This window comes from Pimephales promelas, chromosome 4, assembly GCF_988280905.1.
Source record: "Pimephales promelas chromosome 4, fPimPro1.hap1.1, whole genome shotgun sequence".
Lineage (NCBI taxonomy): Eukaryota > Metazoa > Chordata > Actinopteri > Cypriniformes > Leuciscidae > Pimephales > Pimephales promelas.
Window position 1 is genome coordinate 35,593,377 of NC_142772.1, and position 27,598 is coordinate 35,620,974.

The 27,598-nt window shown below is 36.4% G+C and overlaps 3 protein-coding genes across 3 annotated transcripts; 1 reads left to right on the forward strand and 2 right to left on the reverse strand.

Annotated features, from left to right (window-relative positions):
* The first annotated feature begins 408 nt into the window (after window positions 1-408).
* Window positions 409-16,653, forward strand: htra4 (HtrA serine peptidase 4). The gene is made up of 9 exons (XM_039659378.2): window positions 409-1,003; window positions 3,977-4,076; window positions 4,927-5,131; window positions 8,386-8,580; window positions 8,684-8,716; window positions 12,295-12,409; window positions 12,490-12,547; window positions 12,641-12,736; window positions 15,994-16,653. The coding sequence occupies exons 1-9, from the start codon at window positions 595-597 to the stop codon at window positions 16,157-16,159; spliced, it is 1,377 nt and encodes a 458-aa protein (XP_039515312.2). The 5' UTR covers window positions 409-594; the 3' UTR covers window positions 16,160-16,653.
* Window positions 16,654-17,671: 1,018 nt separating this feature from the next.
* tm2d2 (TM2 domain containing 2) lies at window positions 17,672-23,024 on the reverse strand. The gene is made up of 4 exons (XM_039659692.2): window positions 22,502-23,024; window positions 22,319-22,406; window positions 21,729-21,844; window positions 17,672-18,643 (listed from the first exon to the last, which is right to left on the reverse strand). Exons 1-4 carry the CDS (start codon window positions 22,768-22,770, stop codon window positions 18,430-18,432), a joined length of 687 nt encoding a protein of 228 aa, XP_039515626.1. The 5' UTR covers window positions 22,771-23,024; the 3' UTR covers window positions 17,672-18,429.
* A 717-nt stretch (window positions 23,025-23,741) lies between these two features.
* Window positions 23,742-27,588, reverse strand: tbx3b (T-box transcription factor 3b). Its single transcript, XM_039658487.2, has 7 exons — window positions 27,034-27,588; window positions 26,308-26,575; window positions 25,913-26,059; window positions 25,721-25,797; window positions 25,120-25,253; window positions 24,451-25,001; window positions 23,742-24,262 (listed from the first exon to the last, which is right to left on the reverse strand). Exons 1-7 carry the CDS (start codon window positions 27,324-27,326, stop codon window positions 23,945-23,947), a joined length of 1,788 nt encoding a protein of 595 aa, XP_039514421.2. The 5' UTR covers window positions 27,327-27,588; the 3' UTR covers window positions 23,742-23,944.
* Between the last annotated feature and the right edge of the window lie 10 nt (window positions 27,589-27,598).

The window sequence follows — 27,598 nt, forward strand, 5'->3', positions numbered from 1 at the left end:
TCCAGTTTGGCTCAGAAAACCCATTAACAATGAAAACAAATGTTTATTAATGCTGTAATATGTGTCTCATAGCCTATTCACAAGGCCTCTTAAAAGTCTCCCTGGAACTTACTGTTGGACCCTAAATAATTAAAAAAAAAAAAAAATTATATTTGATTTTTGGGTCAACCCTTTAAAATAATATATAGGCATAATATAAAAATAAACTAAGGGAAGTTTTGCTCAAGAACAATATTAGCTTATTTATCATGTGGTGATCCAACCCGATGGTTGGGATGATGACAGGCACAGAGAGAGGTAAACTTTTGAACTCCTCCCTTAATTCCTTTCCTGAAGACCCCAAACACAAAACCTACGTTCCAGCATGTTATCCCTTCATAAAGACTTGTAGCCTACGTGAAACGAGCCGCAACTTCATTATATATGACATATTAAAGCAATATGCAACGATTATTGAGTTTAAACTTGAACATTTTCTTTGTGAAGTTGAGCAAGAGGACATCTGTTGATTTTGTCAAAGCGAAGTTAACTTGAAACTGAAATTCCTTCTGTAGCCTGCCTACTTACCTACATTGATTCTCAAGATTGTTCATCATGTGGAAACTGTTGGCCTGCGTTCTCGTGGCCTCTGAGTTACAGGCGCGTGCTCTACGGAAAAGACAGACAATGTGTCCGGATGTGTGCGACCTGTCCCGCTGCTCACCTGCACCCGAGTTTTGTTACTTCGGCGTGGTGAAGGACAGCTGTGGCTGCTGTACGATGTGTGCTGCGGGAGAGGGGGAGTATTGTGGGGAGCGCGGTCATGGATTTTGCGGTCAGGGGATGACCTGTGAATATCGCACCTCTGAACGCGGCATGTGCGTTTGCGACTCCCATGAGCCAGTGTGCGGCAGCGATGGGAGAACTTATCCCAGCATCTGTCGGCTGAAAGCTGAGAACAGGCGGGCGAAGATGAGCGGCATACCTGCTGTCATTTTCATCCAGAGAGGCCCCTGTGAGACCGGTGAGCGGAAACATTTTTTTGGATGTTCGTAACACCTGACTAAACTGTGCTAGTTGATTTTCCCCCTCATAAAATTACTTGCGTTGAAAACCAATTTGCATTGAAAGTAATGGAGCAGATCTAATTTGACTAGCCTAATAATTTTACTAAAAAATAAATAAATAAATACAAATTAAAAAAAAATGTATACATACATACAAATAGGTATATAACATAGGCAACATACCAAAGTTTTTGTCGCAACTAAACTAACAAAATTAACCTATTGTAATTTTTTATGTAGCCTAGCTAGACAAAACGCTTAGGCCTATTTTTACTGTTAAATGTTGTTAAAATATGTAGGCTAGGCTTAGTAAAACCACAAATCATCTTAGAATTAATGGGGTAATCCCAAAATTCCCTGCATAAATTAAATTTGTTTACATGTTATTTCTAATAAGATACGTAGTTTCTTCTTTTTTCCCCCTTAATTTTGTTTCATTTTAAGTTTGTTTATTGCATTTCAATGTTGTGTGTGTGTGTGGTAAAGACGTTTCAATACTGAGAAGGTGAAAAATCAAAAAGTCATTCAAGGGGCATATCAGATATGAGTGAGTACAGCTTGCCTTTATACAGCTTCATGCAAAATTCAACCAAATCCCCTCATAAAAAGTAAGAAGAGGCATTTATGTGATAATAGATTTATGACTTCAGTCACAAACCTCTGCAGTAAAAGAGGTGCAGCATTTCAATTCTATTTCAATGTCAAAGGAACTTTGATAGCATTCGTTTCAGCACATTTCGGTGCTGGCATTCAGCTATTTTACATATTGCAGAAGCAGTGGTTGACTAATGTAAGCTCTTTCTTTCTTTCTTTGACAATTGTTGTCAAATCATGGAACAACTTTTAAACATCAATATTATCATAGCATGTTGATTTTAGAAACAAACTGAAAACTTGGAATGATATTGCTTGCTACTACTACCAAAACATGTACCATACATACAGTATTAGTATAGGCTACAGAGATTTTTGACATTTTTAAATTTTCATCATGTCTTGACTGTGGGGTGATTTCCACCACACTCTAAATTTGTAACAATAATGAAAAGTAATCATATTGTGTTTTTCTCTTATACTCACAGCTTTGAGATATGATTTGACAGACAAATGTTTGTGTCAGTACATTTTCTATATGAAATGTGGTGCAGGCAGTGATGATCATTGTCAGTGAGTTCTCAATCCCACTGACTACAGAATCATTCCAGCTGATGAGAACAGTGTGGGATTTTATTTTACTTTCAGAGAAGACAAGGATGATAAGGATTAAGGAATTGTGTTAATGAAAAGGTTGGTATATAGAAAATAAGTCTACTTTTTTAAATGTATTATTCACCCAACAATTCAAATTCTTCTATCATTGACTCGCCTCATGTCATTCAAGCCCATATGCCTTTCATTCTTCCACGGAGAGCCTCTCAGCCGTTCTCTTTCTATACAGTAAAAATGGATTGCGACCAGAGGCTGTCAAGCTTCATAAATGTGCATATGACTCATGCATTATATTCAAAGTCTTCTGAAGTCATATGATAGCTGTGAAGGAAGAATCTTAAATTTAAGTTATTCACAGAAAATCTTACTTTGAATCTCTTCCTTGGCAGCCATGGTTTGGTTACTTTTCATTTTCATTGTATGGAAAAGAGCAAATCTGACTTTAAATGGCTCTTTATTTTCCATGGAAGAAATAAACTATGGGTTTTCACTAGTAAATTATTTTATTTATTTATTTATTTATTTAAAAATGAAATAATATATTATGCAAACTATTGTTTAATTGGTTTTCACAAGTAAATTATTTATTTATTTATTTAAAAATGAAATAATATATCATGCAAACTATTGTTTAATTGTTTAATGTTGTTTAATAATATATTACTCTTTGTAAAAGGTTCAAAAGTTTTTTGGGGGAAAACTTTTGTAACATTTTTAATGTTCAAATAATAAATATATATACTAAAACAGACTCATTTTGAAAAGATATTCTCAGGTAAGGTTTATGTTTCAGGTGAACCCCCTGATGTTATGCATACAAATGTTCTGTGGCTTCTGGCCAAGAGGTTCACATTTATTTTGTTATGACAGATGCCTTGGGATATATGATTCATCTATGAAAACCATGTGGCATGTTCTGTCAGCTATGCCTTGCCTAATTCAGGGTTCCCAAAAGACTGAAAAAACATTGTCACAAGCAATTCAGCTCTGAAAGTCGACTCTGTATGCAGAAAGGGAACATCAATTTCGTCTAGTGGTAACATGTTATGTGGATTATATCAATTTCATCTTGTGCTTTGTATCCACTTCCACTACAAATTTGCATTTATGAAGCGTCAGCTGACTCTGCTCAGGTTTCTTTGACAGAAACAGAGAGGAGATGATTTAAACAGTTATGTCTATATTTATTTAAATCGTTTTTTAACGTGCTGCACCAGTGGTTTAGATTTCTCATTTCCCGTTCCCACTAGATATTTTTTTGTATGCGACACATTTACCTGTTGTGGTTCACCTCTGGGAAACCTGTTCATCTAACATCTGGACTGAGACTTTCTCTCAGAGGAGCAAGGATGCTGTCAGCTGCCACAGACTTGGATATAAGCATGTAACATCAATTTATGCAGAGGCTTTGAGACAAGTTCTCCCACCAGTGCCATCAGGTAGCAGGGTGAAGAAAAGAGATCCACATGGCTGTTTGCTTTACTTCAGCTTGTGCCTGCACGTTTCTATTGTTGATGTGCGACAAAACAACAACTACATTGTGGCATTTGTAACGCATTTTATAGTTTAGTCTTGGGTTGTCAAGCTCTTTTTTGGAGGTTTTGGCTTGGTTTCAATTTTTTTAAAGAAAATGTTTCCTTGTTAACCTGGAAAGTTTTCCATCGTAATATATTTTCTAATGTAATTAGTGTCATTTTTGTCTGTTCTCTTTGCTCTGATAGGCTCTCGAAATCCAAGCAGCATGCGCTACAAATTTAACTTCATAGCAGATGTGGTGGATAAGATTGCCCCTGCAGTGGTCCATCTAGAACTGTTTAGTCGGTAAGAAGGACAGATGGTGGTAGTTGTTCAGATGCTGAGCAGAGTGTCACATGCTAGTTAGAATGCTTGATATTCTTAGCTGGCTCAGAATAAACTCTTATGTAATTCAATTATGAGAATATAATTGTTTTTGCTAGCTTGTTTAGACAGGGGTTCAAAAATGAGAGTAGATTAACTATGTAAACACTGCTGTTTAGATCTGATTTGTTTTATGTAAAGATATTTTATTTGCATAAATAAACATTCGTATTTAAAAATGTGAGAAAATATGAACAGTTTCACCACCACTAAACATTTAAGGTTTTGGGTCACTAAGATTTTTGATAGAAGTATCTTATGCTCACCTAGGCTGCATTTATTTGAACATAAATACAGTACAAAATAGTACTATTATGAAATACAGTGTTATTATGTAAAATATCTTTTTTTATATCTATATATTTTTAGAAATGTAATTTATTTTTGTAATACACAGATTTGCTGCTTAAGAAAAATTAAATTATTATCAATGTTGAAAACAGTCGTGCTAAATATTTTTGTGGAAACCGTGGTACATTTTTAGAATACTTTGATGAATAGAAAGTTCAGAAGGACAGCATTTATTTGAAATAGAATTTTTTTTTAACTTTATAAACTTTACTGTCTTTGCTGTCACTGTTGATTAATTTAATGCATTCTTGTTGAATAAAAGCATTCATTTCTTTAAAAGAAAAACATTTTAAATGCTTTTCAATAATATAGTATTTTGAAAATTTTTGGTGGTGTCTTAGACAAGATGAAAATATCGTGATTCAAAATAATAATAGGCAACCTGAACTCATACACCAAGGGATTCATTATTTCCATCCAGACAACCATTGTCCCACCAAGAGGTTCCTGTATCCAGTGGCTCAGGGTTTATAGTGTCAGAGGATGGGTGGATCGTCACCAATGCACATGTACTGTCCAATAACCAGCGGATCAAAGTGGAGATGAAAAATGGCATGCTGTTTGATGCCACAATCAAAGATGTGGATCAAAAATTAGACATTGCTCTAATTAAGATCGACTCAGAGGTAAGTAGGCCAATGACAAAAACTAATCTCCAGAAGTCTTAAAGAGCCCCTATTGCCCCTATAATTTTTGAAAATGACCTTTCATGTAGTGTGTAACTTAGTTCTAAGTGAATGAAAACATCGAACAAAGTTTTAAATCTGGAAGTGCACTGTATAAGTTATTGTCTTTCAAAAGTAAGAGTCGACTCTTGAGTCAATTGAATGAATTTTTTTCAAATGAGTCGTAAGCCGTTTCGTTGTGACGTCAAGACGAAACATTAGTATATCACACACTCTTGAAATATGGTGTTTAAAAAAATTGTTTTGAGTTTTATATTGTGTAGGTCTCCTGCTAACTGGTTAATGTTATCACTGTCTTACTGACATACCTCTGCTAATTGTGGGCCACTATTACATAAAACGGTGTCTACCAGTATTAATGCAGATTGTCTTAACAGATAACTTGCATGCACGGTTATGGATACAGTTTCCTTGTATTCACCACAATATATTAGAAAAATACTATGTAAATAAATTAGTAACTTACAAGTAAAATAATCGGGTTGTTGATGGACATGCACTTATTTATGCTGATGGTGAGGAATAACCGTTGCAACATCTTATAAAGTACCTCAAACGGAGTACCGGTAGTGTATCACTGTGAAACATGCTCAAGTTGTACTTGCGATAGAGGTTGAATAATGAGCTCTTCCAGTGTTTAATCATTGGAGTCACGCTCACATTGAAACATCAAATGGATTTCATTGTTCGTTACTGTGTTTAGTTTAGGAAGCCTCAGGACAAGCAGAGCAATGGCCGGTTTTGATTTCGATGCGCTGTACATGGTAGGCCAATCAGAACAGAGTAGCTTGCGGAAAGTAGTGATTGATTAAATTCGCGAGTCGTTTGAGGATCATTGAAAATGTGATGATGTGCAAATGTATATTATGAGGAAATTAAATGTTTTTGTTTACCTTTGATGTATGTAAACATGTAGGAGACTCCACAACAACATTAAGCTATAAAATAGCATAATAGAGGTCCTATAAAGGGTTAGTTCACCTAAAAATGAAAATGATGTCATTAATGACTCACCCTCATGTCGTTCCAACCGTAAGACCTCCGTTTATCTTCGAAACACAGTTTAAGATATTTCAAATTTAGTCCGAGAGCATTCTGTCCCTCCATTGAAAATTTGTACACGGTATATACTGTCTTTGTCCAGAAAGGAAATAAAGACATCATCAAAGTAGTCCATGTGACATCAGTGGGTTATTTAAAATGTTTTGAAGCAGCGAAAATACATTTTGATCCAAAAATAAGAAAAACTACGACTTTATTCAGGATTGTATTGTCTCCCAGTTCTGTCTTACAGGCTTGGAAAAACATGAAGGTGAGTCATTAATGACATCATTTTCATTTTTGGGTGAACTAACCCTTTAAGTGGTTAAAATCTCTTTGGTTGCTTGGTAAAAAAAAAATGTTGTCTTTGCATGTTATGGCTCAGGACCTCTGGTTTATCATCAGCGAGTAGCTTCACAGCTGCTGGAAGTAAATTAATCTTGGGGAGGCAGTCCAGCAGATGTTTCTGGAGTCAGCAAGGGCTTGTGCCACCAAAAAAGATTTTCCTTCTTGACATGGTTAATTTGTTTTCAGATTTTTTTTTTTCAGGAGAAAATTGGTCAAATTCCAACTTTCTGCCTTTTTTCGGTGTGCTTGTGACCATGCACAATAACATGTCTGTTTGGCACTAACAGACCGCATTTGTAAACAGTACCAGCACACAGCCCTGGAAAAATCTCCTGACAAAAAAAAAAAACAGCCCAAAGTAAAAATGGTATTTCTATGGAAGCTTGTTTCCACCACAGAATAAAAAAGGTAATTGCGACTTTTTATTAGGGGTGTAACCCTAATACCTAATTCGATGTACCTTTTAATACATTGATAAAAGGTATGATGCATCGATGCCATACCTAAAATATCGATATGAGGTACATTTATTTTGACACTATCCACGTCCTCACGTAACTTCTATCTATGGTCAACTGGTGATGCAAATTTGGCACAGACCATCTAAATATTGATTAATCGATATAGCCCTAAATCGAATCGTAATCGTGTCACAGAATTTGAGGTATTGGCAAATATCGTATCGCTGGCTGAGAGAATCGATATCATATTGTATCGTGATGAAGCGATTTACACCCTTACGCTTTATCTCACACTTCTGAATTTTTTCTCACAATTGCGAGTTTACATTTTGAGAATTGCGTGATATAAAGTCGCAATTGCGTGTTATAAATTCAGAATTGCGAGAAATAATAATATAAAAGAAATCAACTTGGATATTAATATCTTGCAATTCTGGCTTTATAACACGCAGTTGGGAGCGTGATGTATTGCATGATGTAAAGTCGCAATTGCGAGTTTATAGCTCACAAATCTGAGAAAAGATTGTCAGAATTGTGAGAAATAAACTTGTAATTGCGTTTTAAAGCGAGTCTTTAATCAGCGGCATAGAGCATCTTCTGCCAACACCGATAACGTCTCGCCATAACCCAGACCATAGCAACAGCATGTAGCACAAATGATTGGTAATCACTTTAATTCAGTCCCAGGCTGTGTATGGCTGCCTGTGGTTTCAGAAAGGAGTAGAAAAGTGCTGGCTGGGGAGGCAGATGGCAATCTGTTATTTTGCAGCGCTCGGGCCCCCAGCAGTAGCCTGCGGAGTCAAGGTTGAGACAGAGTGTAAAGCCATCCTGCTCTAGAAGCACTGGTAATCAAGCCTGGTGCATCAGCCTGAACTCATAAAAATACTCCCTACAGAGCATAGGCAGGCAGGGACAGGCTCAGGCCCAGACTGGCTGCTGGCTTCAAACATTTGACCAAAAGTTATTAGACTTTTCTAAAAGGGTGACAGCACAGAAGATAGTAAACTTCCTTTTTTTTTCTTCCTGAACAAGACATCAAGACATTTATCTCAAATTTGACGCACTGTATTGTGAGTTGGTCTGTAAGTAGCGAGAATCATGTTTTTTTTTAAGTTACTGTTTTCAAATTATGTAAATGTCATGGGTCTGATTTCTTACAACGATGAATCAGCATATAGAATGGAGCTACAAAACTTGGTAAACTGCTGCTCAGAGAACGTCCTGGTAGCGTATGTAGAGGTAGTAGTCGACGTCGACTGAAATGGGATCACGCAAGGGAGCCAATCGTCTTCGAGTATCTTTAGAACGAGCCAGTGCTCATGTCTGTGTCTCTCTTTTATACAGACTCCCCTGCCTGTGCTTTTACTTGGACATTCATCAGACTTGAGGCCAGGAGAGTTTGTAGTGGCCGTGGGAAGCCCGTTTTCCCTTCAAAACACAGTGACCACCGGTATCATCAGCACTACCCACCGAGGAGGTCATGAACTTGGCCTGCAGAACTCTGATATGGAGTATATTCAAACAGATGCCATTATAAATGTAACCATTATACACATAGACATTATCATCAGTATAGACCGTTTTAACTGTATGTCCATCTAAATGAATGGAATACAATTGTTTTTGTTTTTGTTTTTCACAGTATGGCAACTCAGGAGGCCCCCTTGTAAACTTGGTAAGAAGCATTTATTCTCCTGTCTCTTTTTTGGCATTAAATAACATTTTTAAAATAATTCTCTCTCAGCTGCTACAGCTCTTGTGTATCTTTATTTGTTTCAGTAAAACTTCCCCCAAGGTTATAACTCTTGTTTTTATTCAGTGATGGTATTCATGGTTCATTACTGTGCAGAATCTACTATTTCAATAGCCGCGTTTCCACTGCCGGGCCAGGGCCGGGCCGTGCTAGTGCGTGCCAGGGCCAGTCGCGTTTCCACTGTCACTTCCGGGGCTTGATCGGGGCTTCCTCGGGGCCAACGGCCAGGATTTCTGGCCCGTCGAATACCTTGGGCCAGAGGGGGCCAGCTCGGGCTAGAGGCGTGCTCAAGGTAAAAGGCGGAGTTTATCGGTGTTATGGAACGTTATGATCTGAAGCAAGATGCACATAGGGGTGTCCATGTTTAACCGATTAACCGTTTAAAATTGCATAACATTTTAATTTGAACTGTAGGCTTATGCCAAATGCTGCGCAACAATATATAGGCTATAGCTACATATCGACGAATTTTCAGATATTTGTTTGATTTTTTTGCCCCTTAAACATTTAAATTATTTGACAAATTAATATGAAAAAATATATATTTTACTGGTTTTCTGAGGCCAAATTAGAACCTGGAAATGATATTTTCCCCGCAGTGCTGAATGAGAAGAGCCGTAACCACAGCCTACAGAAAGGGGATTTATGGGTGATTTATAGGCTATAATAAATGTGTCTGATAATAAAATAATATAAAATAACGAGGCATTAATTGTTTATTAATAAACTATTGTTTTCTAAATGATTTTCGGCTAAAAACATATCTCCATCTCCGGATGCACATTTAGAGAGAAATTAAGCTACATAAACGGAGAAGATATTGGCTTTCGATTCGAATTTGTTCGTTTTAAATTGGACATTTAATGTCCAATTTAAAACGAACAAATTCGAATGCGGTGGCTGTTTCAGGTCTCGCGCTTCAGTTCACGGAGATCATGAAGCGCGCCTTGATTAATTGTTAAAGCACAACGTTTTCTTGTTATAAATAAATTTATTTGCGAATAATGTATTATTATTTTCTGTATGACCAGAAATTAAAGAGTATTTTAAGTTGTTTCCACTGAAAGAAATGCAATGAAACTGTTCACATGGGCGTCTCGCAGCCATCAGTGCGTGCTACACACACACTGGATATGCGCTGATATTTGTCAAAAATATTGTGTTTATTTGTGCTCTATTCCTTTTTTGGATAAAGGCGTCTTCTACATATGCAGCCTAATAAAATGTTACAATAATGATGATGATGGTTATTATTATTATTATTATTATTATTTGCAGACACGGAGTTTTTGTGAAATGGACGTTTTGATTATTTTCAATTGGCAATTTCAGTTTGAAGGGTGATGGAAATGGGGCTTTAACTGCTCCGTACTTGCTGCGTTTTATTTCTATAAATTAATTTCGTTTCAAATGGGGTCCAATCAGTTATTAAAGGTGTTAAAAAAATTAACTCCGTATCTCGAGGTTGCGGCGCGCACACTATGCACCGAGTATTAACCGATGGGCCTCGGTTAACGATTAATGAATAACTTGAAAACGTGCCCGCAGCCCTACTTGTTATATCGCGCAAAAAATCGCTGCTTGAAATGGAGAATCGCCTGTATACTGGTCTCGGGACACTATTGTAGCCACTACGGCAGTTGAGTTAATATACATGCTATCTTCCTAATTTAAAAAATAAATTAATTCATAATACCCGCTGAAATGGGTTGGGTTTTATGACGTTTGATCCTGAAAGGCGTGTTAGGGGTGGGGTCTGGGGCAGCGCTGTGGGGCTACTGGCCCGGCAGTGGAAACGCAAGCCCGGTGCTTGAGGCCCGAGGCCACTAGCTCGGCCCGGCTCGCTGTTAGCTCTGGCCCAGCCCTAGCCCGGCAGTGGAAACGCGGCTAGTGTCTTCTTCCATCTGGAAATTTAGTATACCCTGGGCAAATTACCTGTGGTGGTTTATATTATTCTATTGATCTTTGTAAAGGAAAACACAACATGTGTCCTTGAAAAAGCCTCGGGCTCAAGCATGCATCTGGATCTGCACTAAAAAAAATCAATTTATAGTGCACAATAGGAGCTTGAAAACGTGTAAAAAGCAATGTACAGATGCACCATAAAACTGGAATCAAACAATGGCTTTTTTCATGTACACTCACCTAAAGGGTTATTAGGAACAGATACTAATACTGTGTTTGACCGCCTTTACCTTCAGAACTGCCTTAATTCTACGTGGCATTGATTCAACAAGCATTCTTTAGAAATGTTGGCCCATATTGATAGGATACCATCTTCCAGTTGATGGAGATCCACACATCTGGGGCATGAAGCTCTCATTCCATCACATCCCAAAGATACTCTATTGGCGCTGAGATCTGGTGACTGTGGGGGTCATTTTAGTACAGTAAACTCATTGTCATGTTCAAGAAACCAATTTGAAATGATTCGAGCTTTGTGACATGGTGCATTATCCTGCTGGAAGTAGACATCAGAGGATGGACATGGTCAGAAACAAATGCTCAGGTAGGCCGTGGTATTTAAACAATGCCAAATTGGCACTAAGGGGCCTAAAGTGTGCCAAGAAAACATCCCCCACAGCATTACACCAACACCACCAGCCTGCACAGTGGTAACAAGTCATGATGGATCCATGTTCTCATTCTATTTACTCCAAATTCTGACTCTACCATCTGAATGTCTCAACAGAAATCGAGACTCATCAGACCAGGCAACATTTTTCCATTCTCAACTGTCCAATTTTGATGAGCTCTTGCAAATTGTAGCTTCTTTTTCCTATTTGTAGTGGAGATGAGTGGTACCCGGTGGGGTCTTCTGCTGTTTTAGCCCATCTGCCTCAAGGTTGTGCGTGTTGTGGCTTCACAAATGTTTTGCTGCATACCTCGGTTGTAATGAGTGGTTATTTCAGTCAAACTTGCTCTTCTATCAGCTTGAATCAGTCGGCCCATTCTCCTCTGACCTCTAGCATCAACAAGGCATTTTCACCCACAGACTGCCGCATACTAGATGTTTTTCCCTTTTTACACCATTCTTTGTAAACCCTAGAAATGATTGCGTGTGAAAATCCCAGTAATGAGCAGATTGTGAAATACTCAAACCGGCCCGTCTGGCACCAACAGCCATGCCACGCTCAAAATCACCTTTGGTTCCCATTCTGACATTCAGTTTGGAGTTCAGGAGATTGTCTTGACCAAGACCACACCCCTAAATGCATTGAAGCAACTGCCAACCAATGTGATTGGTTGATTAGATATTTGCATTAATGAGAAATTGAACAGGTGTTCCTAATAATCCTTTAGGTGAGTGTATATATATTCATTCTTCATATAAGCATCTTTCATTCCAGTTATTTAAGCAGTCACCTCAGTATTTCCTATTACTGTTCAATTAAATCATTAAACCCATTGACCACCGTCCCTTGTGTGTCTCAAGGTCATTACAAGGTTCATTCATTACAGTGCATTTCAATATTATGCTCCCTGTTTGCGGTTTCAAGGATGGGGATGTAATTGGCATAAACACTTTGAAGGTTACGCCTGGAATATCATTTGCTATTCCCTCACACCGCATACGGCAGTTCCTTGCAGACTCCTATGACAGACAAATAAAAGGTTTGCAAACATCTTCTTAGCTGTTTCAGCTGTTTGGTTGTATCTTGTTTAAATTAAGTAGCTGTTTTCTTACACTTCAGGAAGAATGCTGACTAAAAAGAAATATATGGGAGTGCGAATGCTTCAACTTTCAGCTGCGTAAGTTTGATTTATTTTTATTTATTTTTTTCAAACATGCTTTTATGAAGATATAAAGTGATCTTGAAAGCATTTTTGACATTATTGAATCAGTTTGATTAGGGAGCTTAAGGAGAAGGACAGCAAGTTCCCAGATGTGAGCTCAGGAGTGTATGTGTATGAGGTTATTCCAGGGACAGCTGCCTTCAGGTAAAGGGATTTGCCTACACCACCTCATCTTACTCATTAACTCTAACCGCAGCTCTTTCCTCACTCATCTAGGCCCAGAGGCCCGTTTCATACCATCATAACCTTCAGTTAAATAAAGATTTATATCCTCATCACATACCACAGGGGCTTTTGAATATTTACCCTATGAATACATTTTTTTCCTGAAGCACCCCTGTCCCATGATGAAATTTCCCCCATGTGGTATTTTGATTTCATATGATAAGTGTCCAGTATTAGAAACTTAAAAGGATAATCCATCCAAAAATGAAAATTCTGTCTTCATTTATGTCATTCCAAACCTGTATGACTTACTTTCTTCTGTGAAACCTAATAAAAGATATTTTGAAGAATGTTGGTAAAACAAATCTTTCAGTTCTCATTGACTTTTGTTGTATTTTTTTCTGTTCTTATTGACTTCCATTGTGTGGACAAAAATACAGTGAAAGTCAATGGGAACCAACACATTTTGAGTACCGTCATACTTCAATATATCTTCTATTATGTTCCACAGAAGAAAGGAAGTAGTACAGGTTTGGAATGAAATGGGGGCGAGTAAAAAACAGAATTTCATTTCATTTATGAAGATATTTTAAATAATTTTGTTAATAATGAAGCAATTGACAGAAGCCATTGACTTCCATAGTAAATTAGGGAAAAAATACCATATAAGTCAATGGCTACAGTCAACTTTCTGGTTACCAACACTCTATAAAATATCTTTTTTGTGTCCAACTTAAGGAAATTACAGGTTTGTAACAACTTGAGTGCAAGTAAGTGATGACATTTTCATTTTTGGGTGAACTGTTCACTTTGAAATTATTTTTGATATGTTTTAGCTTACCTCAAGGGCATCCAAGATGTAGGTGTCTTTGTTTCCACAGTATTTTCAATTTTTACATTTTTCGGTCAAACCGGTGTTGTCTGTCAGTCATATAATGCAGGTATGGTGGTCCACCTCAAAGAGCATGCACAGAGAAGTCAAAATTAAACATGATTTAATGACTCGTGAATGTAAGTAGACACTGATGGCCTAAGACACGAAAAGAGTGGTTTGTGTGAGAAAATGAACAGTTTTATATCCTTTTTACCTCTTGTTAACAGCCGTCGAACTGATCTGAATCAGATGTCCAACTGAACCAAACTCGGTCCTTTAGGGCTGCTGTCCTGCAGAGTTTAAACTCCAACCCTGATCAAACACACCTGAGCAAGCTAATCAAGGTCTTCATGATCACTAGAAAGTCACAGGTAAAGGCGGGCATACACTGTGCGATTTTCGTCCGATTTATGCACAACTTACTTCCGCATTCTCTGTAAAACAGGTCGAATCGCTTCCGGTCCAGGTCTTTTGTATGTTTTTCATGAAATTTTTTGCGGTTTTACTCAAGATAACTTAAAAGGAGCGAGCAAAGATTAGCAAACAATATCCCTCACATGTGCAGATTAATATTTAAACGTTTTATATTTTTTATTCTTCACAGTAACGTTTAGATATTTAAATGGAATAAAACGCCAATAACAAAGTGAACTAGTTAGGTTAGCTGATTACCTTAAATATCCATAGATATCGTAGTCAGTTCTTACGGCCGTTAACACTTTCTCTGACAAGCGGATGCGATGAGACCCGTTTTCCGGTTTGGTCACGTGACGCACGGCATAAAGCCTTCGTGTCGGACCGATTTTCAGCTTTGTCGTTTGTCGTGCAGTGTACAGGGAGAAACGAGAGGCGATTAACCTCTCACGATCGACAATCGGATGGTCGGATGAATTTCTGGCATGTCAGAAATTTTGGTCGCTCCTCGTGACTACATCGCACAGTTGAAGCAAAGCTACGAACCGATTGCCCTAAACTCAGTGTTTTTTTCCCTCACTGCACCTGCGCGAAAACAGAAGTTTAACCATTTCATCTGCAGCAAAAATAAAATTAAAATAAAAACGAGCTACAATTACTGTTGCTTACCTCCAGTTCGTGTTGCAAAATGGATAATATTACCCACCGTCTTCAAGCCACCTGATATGTAACACCTCTTTTATTATTTTGTCAAAAAATGTTTTTGAAATAAACCTGTTTTTAATTTTCATTGATGATTAATAATGGCAATGTTCGGACATATTATAGACTGAACAATAGTTATTTTATATGTATATAATTCATTGTAATCGACCTAAATGTTTTAGACAATTTTTAATGAGAAGTAGATTAATATTTTATTATCCTCACAGCACGTTGGTTATGTGCTGTGAAAACATTGCGTGGCAAATTAATTATAATAGCGGATCAATTTAATAGTAAAATTAGCCTATAGGCCTCCCCTAATAATGATAATATAATAATAATAATAATTAAATGCATAAATTGAAAATACTAAATCATCTTGATACTGATTGCAGATGCTTGTTTTGACAATATCTCTGGATACATACACGTAAATAGGCGCAATCCAGGGGGTTATCGCAGATATTACACGTATAGTGTGAGCAGTGAAGTCGCAGCTCGACGATCGGACCGTACAGTGTGAGCACATAAATCCTGAACTTTGGCTTTGCATCGCATGCGATTTACTCGTTCAGTGTGAGTAGGTACCTTGCTGAAATCGCGCAGACATCGCACAGTGTATGCCCGCCTTAAGTGTGTTTGATCAGGGTTGGAGTTAAACTCTGCAGGACAGCGGCCCTAAAGGTCCGAGTTTGGTTCAGTTGGACATCTGATTCAGATCAGTTCTACGGCTGTTAACGGCTGCTAACAAGAGGTAAAAACTGTATAAATACTGTTCGTTTTCTCACACAAACTGCTCGTTTTGTGTCTTAGGCCATCAGTGTGTACTTACATTTTAATTTTGACTTCTCTGTGCATGCTCTTTGAGGTGGACCCCCATACCTGCATTATATGACTGACAGACAACACCGGTTTGACCGAAAAATGTCAAAATTGAAAATACTGTGGAAACAAAGACACCTACATCTTGGATGACATTAATTTCAAAGTGAACTATCCCTTTAAGCGGATACAGCTCTTGGATTGAGTTATGTCCTCTTCACCTGCATTGTCAACTTGAACAAACAACAAATCATAAAAATAAAAAAAAATCTGGATTCTCTATTGCTAAATAAATGGGACGGTTTAAATCCAAAGCCTGGTGAGTTCGTTGTTGCAATTAACATTTATATATGTGCTGTTCTGTGGTACAATAATGAACAAATTAGGTAAAAATGTTTCACATATTGTCATTTGTTTGTAGTGCTGGCTTGGTCAACCAAGATGTGATCATCAGCATTAACGGACAACCAGTGCATTCTTCAGAGGATGTGAGCCAGGCCGTGCAATCGGACGCAATCCTCTCTTTGGTGGTGCGACGTGCTAATGAAGAAATCACAGTAACAGTGGTTCCTGGCGAAGTGGACTGAGAAAGATTTCTGTTGCTAGTTTTCATCTAAACAATGCGCTATCCACAAACATGCTTTATTTGAAAAGGCCATTATAATGATAACATGGAGTAGACAATCATGATGAAGTGATGCATTTTTTTTACAAATACACAAGTATGTTATCTGTAGAGTGATGTATAGATATAATGCTCTTCTGTATATATTTACCTGATTTTGTTATTTGTAGAGTTTGCCACACATCACAATATGGTACAACCATTCCTAAAAGTCTGCTATTTTTATATATTTTTGAAAGTCACTTATGCTCACAAAGGCCACATTTATTTGACCAAATTATAATAAAAGCAAGAAAAACTATGAAATATTATTACAGCTTAAATGAACTGTAAAGCTCAGCTTCATTACTTCAGTGTCATATGGTCCTTCAGAGATCAATCTAATATGCTAATTTGGTGGAAATATTGGTAACACTTTACAATAAGGTTCCATTAGTGCATGCATTCATTAACATGAACTAACCATAAACAACATCTCTGTTCAGCATTAGTTTATATTTGTTAACGTTAACTCACACATTACTAATGCATCAATTCACATTAACAGCACGATGCATTAGTTAACATGAACTAAGCCTGTAAATAGTTTTACTGTTTTGTAAAGTTAACTTACTGTACATATTTACATTAGTTTATGTAGCAGTTGACACACACTAAGTACATGTGTAGTTGTGTCTCTTATCAACACTCTTTCATATATATAAGACATTGATTTGTTGGTAAACAATTCTACTGTGGAAAAACATGTTGTTCATGTTTATACGCACTTTACTATCGTTACTTGCATTCAAATAAGTATTTATTAATGGAATGTATAAACCTTATTGTAAAGTGTACATTATTCAACATTAACTGATGTTACTAACATTTGTTTTCCGCAGTAGAATTATGTTTTCCAACAAATCAATGCCTCAATGTTCATGGTTAGTTTTTTGTTAGTAATTGTGCTGTTAATGTGAATTGATGCATTAGTACATGCGAGTTAACGCGAACAAATATAAACTAATGAACAGAGATGTTGTTCATGGTTAGTTCATGTTAACTAATGCATTATCTATATCTAATGAAACCTTATTGTAAAGTATATTTCATAAAGTATATTTCCGAAATATTTCATATATATAGCACAAAGTATATTTCTGAAATATTTCATATATTTGTGGAAACCTTGATACATTTTTCGGATTCTTTAATTAGAAATTTATTTAAAATATTAAACTTCTGTAACATTCTCTTTACTAAATATTACGGACCTAAAATGTTGTAGTAGCGTATGGATTTATTGTTGAAAGCAATTAATAAATAACAGCTTGTACTCTTGCAGTGTTTTAAATTAGAGACTTGCAGTGCATGAAATATTGAAGTTGATGATCTGTCAGGCTGAATACAATCATGGTCAACAAACACACCACATGTACTTACAACCTGCTGCTTTCAAGTGTTGTCAAGTAAGGAATCAATTTCACTGCCCCACACCAATCAAACAAGTCTTTTTATCCTTATAATTTTAACAAAAATTGTGCGAATACAGTTTAATTGCATGCATCATATCTCAAAGTGCCCCGACTGTTCAGCAGGAAATAAATCTCATGCATAATGAACAAGGAACACGCAAACTGCAAAACATGAAAGAGGAAATTAATGAAAAGGAAAGTTTTTCACCCAATAGTTTTTTGAAAAGTGTGTGATAAAAACCATGGGACGTCTGCCAAGGGACGCATGTTTAATAGAGTCTATTGTTGTAAGTTTTTTTTAATTGCAAGCTGTTTCATAACATCTGTCCGTAGACAGCTCTTTGTAGGTATTCGGTGGGTCTAAAATAAGGTCTGTAACATTTCTGCTGCTGTTTTGTCACAGTCAGCAATAAACTTGGTGATTTTAAACATCATTTGTTGAGACAGATCGTACAGCAAAAAAGAAACAAAGGCAGGGAAGTGTAGTGTGTGATGAAAATGCCAAACTAACTTCCGAGACAACTTTGTTGTTTGTTTAATAACCATGGATTATCATACATATTGATAAATAAACTAGATATAATGTAAGAGTTTTACTCTTGGAAGATGGCATTTATTTACATCACTGCTTTACATAAACACTTTACAAAAGAAATAAGAGAAACAGTATTTTAGAAATAATAATGGCAAATTAAGGCCCATGTAAGCCCAAATGCAATCAGTGTATGTGATATAACTTGCGAGTACAAGAAAAGTGAAAGGCTGCAGTTACTTTACATCAGTAGAAAGTGCACCAGTTGCTGCTGTCGCTGGGAGTCAGTCCCCCTGTTATCAGGAGAATGAGGTCTACAAACCACCAGATGCCAAGGCCACCCAGGGTAAGCAGCTTTCCCACCGCAGTCCCAGTGTGCCCGAGACAGAACCGATCGACACCAAAACATCCCAGGAAAAATGAGTACAGTAGGGTGGTGATGAAGTAGTGTCCTGTGTATCTTAAATATCAAAGAGGAAAAACAATCCATTAATGTCAATGCATTAATAGATTATACCTTAAAAAAAAAACAGCGCAAACACATGTAAGCTATGCATGCACTGAACACACTGTCGACAGTTAAAGTTCATAATTAGAATAGTTTATGTTTAGTGATGATGGCCAAATACATAATGCATGTATAGACTTCTTAGAGAAAGGAATCTACAGTACCTGTCTGCCCTCTTGTGGTGAAGAAATGAAAAATTATGCAATGCTCTCTTGTGATGCAGACGTCAGACAACAGCAAACACTTTATGTAAGTGTAACTGGCTGTCATCTCATATTTAGTGTTATTTTCTTAAAATAATAAATATGTGAAACGAAGGATCAGTAAATGCTATAATAAGGGCTCAGACGTTTTTTAAAATGTTCTTTTCTATTACCTTTCTTAGTTATCACTAGATAACTATTATTAAAAAATCATTATTATTCAGAACAGTTTGCTAATGAATCATTCAGACATTTTGTGAACCATTTTTGTGATTCATTAAAATGAACCGACTCCTAATAAAACTTTGCATACAAATCAAACATTTAAATGGCTAGCAAGCGATTTTTACTCTACAGAGCAATAACTAGCTTATTTATAAAATTTTCTTTTCTATTACCTTTCTAAGTTATCACTGGATAACTATTATTAAAAAACATTATTATTCAGAACAGTTTGCTAATGAATCATTCAGACATTTTGTGAACCATTTTTGTGATTCATTCAAATGAACCGACTCCTAATAAAACTTTGCTTACAAATCAAACATTTAAATGGCTAGCAAGCGATTTTTACTCTACAGAGCAATAACTAGCTTATTAGATATTTTACAGCTAAATCAGGTATAGATATTTCCATCTTTTTAAGTTTAGAATAATTTCCATGATTTTATGATATTATTACGTTCCAGGACATATTATGTTTGGGGATGTGATTAAGGTTATTGCTATGCGTATTGCTGTTTTTGGTGTATTTCTCCTCTTTTTCCGCCATGTTTTCAGCTAACAGGTATTTACGACTGCCACTTGATCCCAGTTACTTTGCTGGTTTCCCTACCGGTTGAGATTGGCAGATGACTGGAAGGAAGTGGTATAAAGCTTCAGTGTTCATTAAGAAGAGGCGAGACCAAATTAAGCGTGTTGTGTGGAGAGGGTTCCTGTCTCCTGCCCCAGACCCTATTTTTGTTAACTTTGAAGACTGATTTTGTTGTATGATTGGTGTGCTGTGTGCCACCCAACATTGAATTGTAAGAAATTTAATCTATTGAACCAAATTACTTCCTTTTGAGTAGGCCACCTTTTGTTTAATAGTTTTCTCCTGATTTTGGTTTAGTTAGGGAGATCGGGAAGTTCCCCGTTCCCCATTTTTTCCTTTGTTGAGCAGGTAAGTTAGTTTTTCTTTAACCATAGAGTCTCAGGAGGGGTTTAAGCCAAAACAACAAATAAAATCCAATTCTTTCTATGACAACCGTAATTGTGTTTGTTCTTTATTTCTTACTAAAATAAAAGACTAAATCTAATTTTACCAGATTAAGTGTCCTGGTTGTAGTGCTAGGACACTAGTGCTAAACCTCCTTGTCTTTCTCCAATTATTTACTGTTTTGTCATTCCTAATACTCCTTGACTGGGGAGCGATTTAACAATATGAAATATTGACATTTACACTAAGTGCAAAAATACTGTATTTTGTTGGCAAAAGCTATTGAAAGCTATAACTTTGCCCACCATTTAAGGTTAATGTCAAGTAAAATAACCTAATAAGGGAACATCCAATTAATTATTAAAAATATATTTAATAAACTAAATATGTTGTTATTATGATTGCATACTGTTTTCTAAAGTACTACAAAATGTATGCATTCATTTATTACATCAAGGAATATTGTAATTCTTTATATCATGGGCTTCCTCGATCTTCATTGGCACATTTACAGATGGGTCAGAATGCAGCAGCAGACTTAACTAGTGCAAAAAAAAAAAAAAGTGATCATATCTCTCCAATTTTAGCTTCTGTTCACTGGCTTTTTGGCTTTTTTAGAATTTAATTTAAAATGTTGCTGATTATTTTTAAAGCTCTTAACGGAAATGCACCATCTTATATCTCTTCTGAACTTATTAATTTAAATTCAGCTCCTAAGGTAAAGTCTTAAATCGAAAGGTGACAGAGCCTTTGCAGTTTGCTGCTCCCTGGTTATTGAATCACAGTCACGTCCAAGTACTCTGAGGGCGAAGGGGCTTCTATCTGCACAAGCGCGCCGGAAAAAGCCCCGGAAGTGATCTCTCGAATGTTTACGTCACTCATTGTTTACGCAGAGATTTCAGAAGTGTTATCCTTCACTGTGAAGACCTAAACATATTTAGACATACAGGAAATTGCAATGGAAGATGATTTCGATATATCAATAGACAACGTTAATTTTTTCAGATCAGTTGGGCGTGGCTGTGGTTACAAGAGGTAAAAACGATATAAACACTGTTCGTTTTCTCACACAAACCGCTCATTTCCTGTCTTAGGCCATCAATGTGTACTTACATTTACGAGTCATTAAATCATGTTTAATTTGGACTTCTCTGTGCATGCTCTTTGAGGTGGACCACCATACCTGCATTATATGACTGACAGACAAGAACGGTTTGACCTAAAAATATCAAAATTGAAAATACTGTGGAAGTAAAGACACCTATATCTTGGATGCCCAAGAGGTAAGCTAAAACATATCAAGAACTAATTTCAAAGTGAACTGTCCCTTTAAGAGTGCTCCTTCTATTTCTGTTTTTAAATCTAGACTCAAGGCACAAATCTTTTACTCTTTTAAATTATGGATGAACACTTTGGTCATTGTAAACTGAATTTAAATTTGCCCCTATAAATAACATTTATTTACTTGTTTACAATACAGACACTGAGATGCAAATACTGTAGTATCTAATACTTGCAGTATCTACTATGAATAGAATGTTAGGATATACTGTTTATACTTTAAAAAATGCTGTTATTTCCACTTTCCAGATTTCCAGAATGTCCACGACACCCTGCTATTTTTGATTTCACTTACTTGATGCATGGCTCATTGCCTCTGAGAAACTCCCTTGGTCCAGCACACTCTATGCCATCCAGTGCCGAGCATAACACCTGGGTATGGTTCACATCTTTGTACACTTGACCGCCAAACTACAAGAAAAAGTCAATTGTATGTTTTTAGCTTTGCGACACATACACAAACCTCAGCTGGAAGGGATTTTATTTATTTATTTATTTGTTTATTTTTATTAAAAAGCAGGAATTCTTCAAGGCTCTGTCTGAACTGCAGATTATGGCTGCAACATATCTTTCCAATAAAAATCTAGGTAACACTTTATTTTACAGTGTGCTTGTTACACTCACATGTAGCTACTATAGTTACAACTATAAATTATGCATAATTACATGCCACTAACCCTACAACAAACCTAATCCTAACAATAACACTTTATATTAAGTTACACATAGGCCTGGTTTCACAGACAGGTCTTAGATAAAGCCAGGATTAGGCCTTAGGACATTAAAGTGGCTTTTATAAACATAGGCTAATACTCAGTAGTTAAATGTATAATTGCACTGTAACAATAACTTAAAGCAATACCCTTACAAAACAACTGAACTTGCCTTTACACATCCATAGCCCATCTCCTGAAAGGCAGAGACATTTCCTCCGTGATCGACTGGATCTTGGCAGAATATGAATTCCTCTGGTCTATATAAGATAATAGCACATCTTTATAAACTATAACAGCGCACACTGAATTGTAAGTCGTTCCCCCGTGCTTCAGAAAAATTAAGTGAACTTACAGGTATCGACAGAGAACGACAGGTGATGGAGGGTTGTACTCGTACTGCTCCGTGTGATTTGATGTTTCAGTAGGTATAACACTCTCCGTCACAAGTGTTTCTCCCGGTTGTTCGCTGAACAGAACTGTTTTGCTAGTCGTTACTCCGTTTCCGGGTGGGTCGGTTGAGTTTTCCGAGTGAATCCCGTCCAGACACTGTAAAAGTAGCACTGTAAAGAGCAATAAGAACTGTCCGCATAACAAAATGTAGTTGACTGAAATCTGCGGCATGGTTTCTGAACGGCTAGCTGATTTTTCAGCTAATGAACGAGACAGCAGCTACCTAGCGGTGATTTTGCCAGTCTCATCTGTAAATGCCAGTCGACATAATACTAACTAGTATATAATACTAGTATTATTTAATATTATGCGACTTGTGTAGCGTGTTGTGACCCAATATGAACCATATTGCACTGCTAAGAGTGAACACGAGCTAAAATTCAGCTGTGCATTAATCAAAATAGGCGGCGCATTGTGATGACGCCATTTGTGTAGCGTTACGTCAGTAGGCGGAGTGGGAAAAAAATTGTGAATATTGTGCTCATTAGGGCAGAATCCACTGTATGACTATTTTATTTAGGAAGCATAATATATTTACAAATGTAATCTTAATATCTATCTCTGAAGTTGTTCTCATAGCCCAGTAGATCTTGCACCATCAATATATTAATATATATATATATATATATATATATATATATATATATATATATATATATATATATATATAACTCAATAGTTTTGTTTTTTTTTGCTCTCATGAATATGTTTGTATGTATGTAAATGATCTTAAACTATAAATAAATATTCTCAATGTAAGATTTATTTACACAAATTTAAATTGTTTAAATATTTTTAAATTGCATGGTCATCCCGACAATCTTAAATAAACAATTATATTGCTAAGACTGTGATATTTTACTATATATATTTCATATAGTAAATAATATATATATATATATATATATATATATATATATATATTTCATATAGTAAAAATATGCTTAAGTAAAGATGTACAGTAAAGATTAGCCATATGTTAACTATCAATTACAGACTGCTGTTGAAAATTTATTAAAATTATTGAAAGAATTCTTAAAATAGAAGTTAAAAACATCTATAGTATAGGCTTCATATAGAGCAGTTTTATAATAAGAATAAGAATAATAGCAGTAAAGAAAATACATGGGAAAACAGAGAAATTGGTATGAAATTTATTTAATGGTTGCTCTGCAACTTCATGTTTTTTTATGCATTTTTCACACATTTACACAGCAGATAAAGACTAAAGAATAAATAGTATATATTATTTTTAATCCAGACCTTCAATTGATACATTCCATAGACTTATAATTGCACATAATTACAGCTTACTTAATGTATTGTAGTTCCTGTACAACCATCTCTAGAGATCCCGGCACATTGTGTTCTGATCCTCATTAGGTTTTGATCTAAACGCAGTTGATCCAGTAGGAGTTGTAATACCAGCATGCTCATTTGTATCAGTTTCACCATATGGTATAAATACTGAGGTTTGTGGCATTTTTCGGCCATGGACCCACACTGGTACAGGGTAGGGTCTGCATCGGGATCGGTAGCTAACGTTGAGAAAAGGGGTGCGTTGAACCTGGTATGGTAGTACCGCAGAAGAGGTGGCAGCAGATGTAGTCATGTAACTCTGTGGATAAGGTAAGACACTTCCATGCGCCGAAACAAGCACATTCTGTAAAAATTGGATGAAATATACTTTATATATTTTTATTATAATTTACATGCAAGTCAAAGGCTATAAAACAACACAACATATTTCATTTAGAATGTTTGGTGTCTTTTTACATTTTATTATTTTAAAATCAAATCAAATTTATTTTTAGTGATATATTAGTCTTACGTTATGAATTATGGACCTACCTGAGAGGTCGTTCTGTGCTGCTGAAAGTTAGGTGGTAAATCTGGCATGCCAGTGAGTCTTTGTTGTGAGGTTGAGACTGAAGTGGTGTGACTTTGACCCTCTCCTTCATTTGACCTTCGAGATAACCAAGGACCAGTTGCTTCAGATGCCAAAAGTGGAAGTGTTCCAACATAATGAAACTGACATAAGTTTGACAAGACTTGTGCCGGCACACGCAGCGAATTAATTAGGCCTGGATGGTGGATGTAATAGGGCCGAGCGAGCAAACCCTTCTGAGAAACATCAGTCACATCAACTGGAAACTTGGATTGTTCTGCATGTTTTTTATCCAAGGGTAAATGTTCCGTAGCCTTCTCCTCACCAAGTTTTTCCTTGTTTTTGACTTCTATGTTCCAATCTCCTTGTTTCTTCTTTTTTGAATTGTCCTTGGACTCTTGCACTGTTGTAGAGTTTACTCTGGAATTTTGCTCATCTTGAGAAACTGAATGATTCTCCTCTTCATTGCTTTCCTTCTCATCTCCATATCCATCAATGTCGCTCTCATTTGTATCTGTAGAATAAATATAATAAAAATATATTATAGTTAGGAATACCAATATTATTAATAGCCTATAAAATAGATGATAAAAAGCATATATATAGAGTATAAATTAAATTCCAATTGAAACCTGTTGAAGTTGATGTAACGACATTAGTTTCTTGAATTAAATAATTTGATGAACTTTGGTCAAAACATGGGTCGTCTGTGAACACATTGGCTTTTTTCGCTTCCACATCGCACCTCTGATGCAACATCTGTTTCCTAAGTATTGAAAAATATCATGTCAGTGGATTTTAAAATGATTTTTTTCAGCCCGTGCATGCTGTTCATAAGTCCACATTGAACATCTGAGATTCAAACTGGAAATAAAGACAAAGTTTGTGAGAAATTAAAAACAAAGACATAACATAAATAAGAAAGATTGTCACTGATCAAATATGTGAACTCCTTCGTTCCAAAGGTTAATGCTATAGAGAACATAATCATCAGGTTTTACCCAAAGTTATGTTCATACAACTCGAGTGCTGCTGTCATTAAAACAAAAAAGGGCAGACCAAAGTTCAACTTCAGTAGGCCTATATGATCGTTTCAATTATTTATATAATGAGATGTATAATTTATCCTGAAAATAAATGAAAATAGGCCTAGACTACAAAATACAATCATGAAGTGTAATTAAACAGAATATTTATAGGCATTTATGGAATCTGAAAGAAAAAAAAACTGACCTTTTCTCTCTTCTCCCATTTCCGGTATCGCGGAATCCTTTTGCAAATGGATTATTATCGATTTTCAGCTGAGTTATCTGTAACGGTAACGTGTTAATGAAGATATCACATTTTTAACAGTTGTAAAAAATGTTATAACGTTATTAGGATAATATGTGGTTTCATGGATGAAACATTTGAATCCATTCTCACCTTTTCGTTTTGGTATGCGGTAACAGCGATAAATTCAGTCTCAGGAAACACGTATGTTTTGAAAGTGCTGTAAGGAAGTTTGAGGATGTCGTTGGCTCGAACGACATGAAACCTCGGCTGATATTTGTGCATGGAGTTTAAAATTGTCTGCAAAACAAAATCATATCCTTTTTCATAATCATTAAACAATAATTTAAAAACATTTCTTTTCGGATTTCACCATATTTAAAATATTTTCACATCTGTTTGAGCTGTTTGGCTAACGTTAAGCAACTTGTTGAATTTTCATAGAGCAATTGAAAATTGTGGGAGAGAAAATTAGTTTTAAGGTGAAATTTACAATAAAGGTCGTTCATAATTATGAATCAAATTAAAAACCCTAGGCCTATACTCACAAATCCATGTTTGTCAGATATATTGTTCGTCAGTTTGAGTTTATGAAAGGTGACAGCTTTGGACATCCATTGCTCCCCGGTAGCAGGACTGTCTGGGTGGATGTACATTCGTTTGGGCATTTCTGGATCGGCCTTTCCAGCCACCATCCAACGGGAGTTGTGAAACTTGTATCTGAAGTCGTCAGCCGCCACTATATCCATCAGTAGGATGTACCTCGCCTTCCTGTCAAAGCCGCTGCAGCGCACTTTAAAAGCTGGAAACATGCGCCTCAAAGACGCAAATACACCTTTCACTTGTCGTTCACTCAAATAACAATCATATTTCATAGAATGTTTTACCTAATGTTCAAACGTTATTTCTTATTCAGAATATTCTTTAAAATTTCAAAATTACAAACAATTTTGCAATCATTATGGGCAACTTTTAGTTGAACATGTTGCATGAACGTCCAACTAAAACGTGCAGGGGACGTAAAAAGGCCTAATGTTTAAAGAGCATTATTGAAGGCCAGATAACTTCGAACGAACATTCTATTAACGTAGGCTAACTGTAAAAATGTTCGTTTTTAACTTTGAGAGAACTTTGCCAAAACGTCAAAGTTCTACGAACCTTATGTGCAAGTGTCCAATTCAGAATTAGCCTACACAGTGACACTGACATAAAAGAAATAAATATATGAATAGCTCATCATTCTGAATTTTTAAAAGGCACTTGATTTGTCTTACCTTCCAGACTTTGTTATGACCATCTCCGTGCCGCTTTTGTGAAACTGCCCCCACAGTTCCTTGGCTTCCAGGTGAACCACGGGGTCATCCTCAGTTGTCAGCCCGAGGTCTCTCGTCTCCACAGAGAGGTGTGCGGGAGAAGCGGCTTCTTCGAGTGCCAGGCGAATAGAGTTATGGAGAACGTTCGTAAACTGCTGTTTCCCGTATCCAACAGGAACAAACTGTGGCTGCTGTCCAAGCATCGAACTAACCGTGAAGTCAGTGGAACTGGCCGGTATAAAGTGATACGCCATTCTCTAAACTTATTTTCACTCCATCACCACAACTCCTCCCTGACAGCTTCAGCATTCACTCCTTATGTGGAATCATGCTTTAGTTTCAGTGTGTCAGAAGTTGTAGCTGTTTGTCAAAATGAGTTTCGCGTTTATAAATGAATTATCCATTCATGCTTTCATGCCTTTGTCCTGTCGAGAGAAAAGACCAACTGCAGAGACAGTAAAGGTTGTTTAATGGGGTCTCGTGCCTGGCGACCTTATGCCGGATCTCCAGACAGCATAGTGGTTTC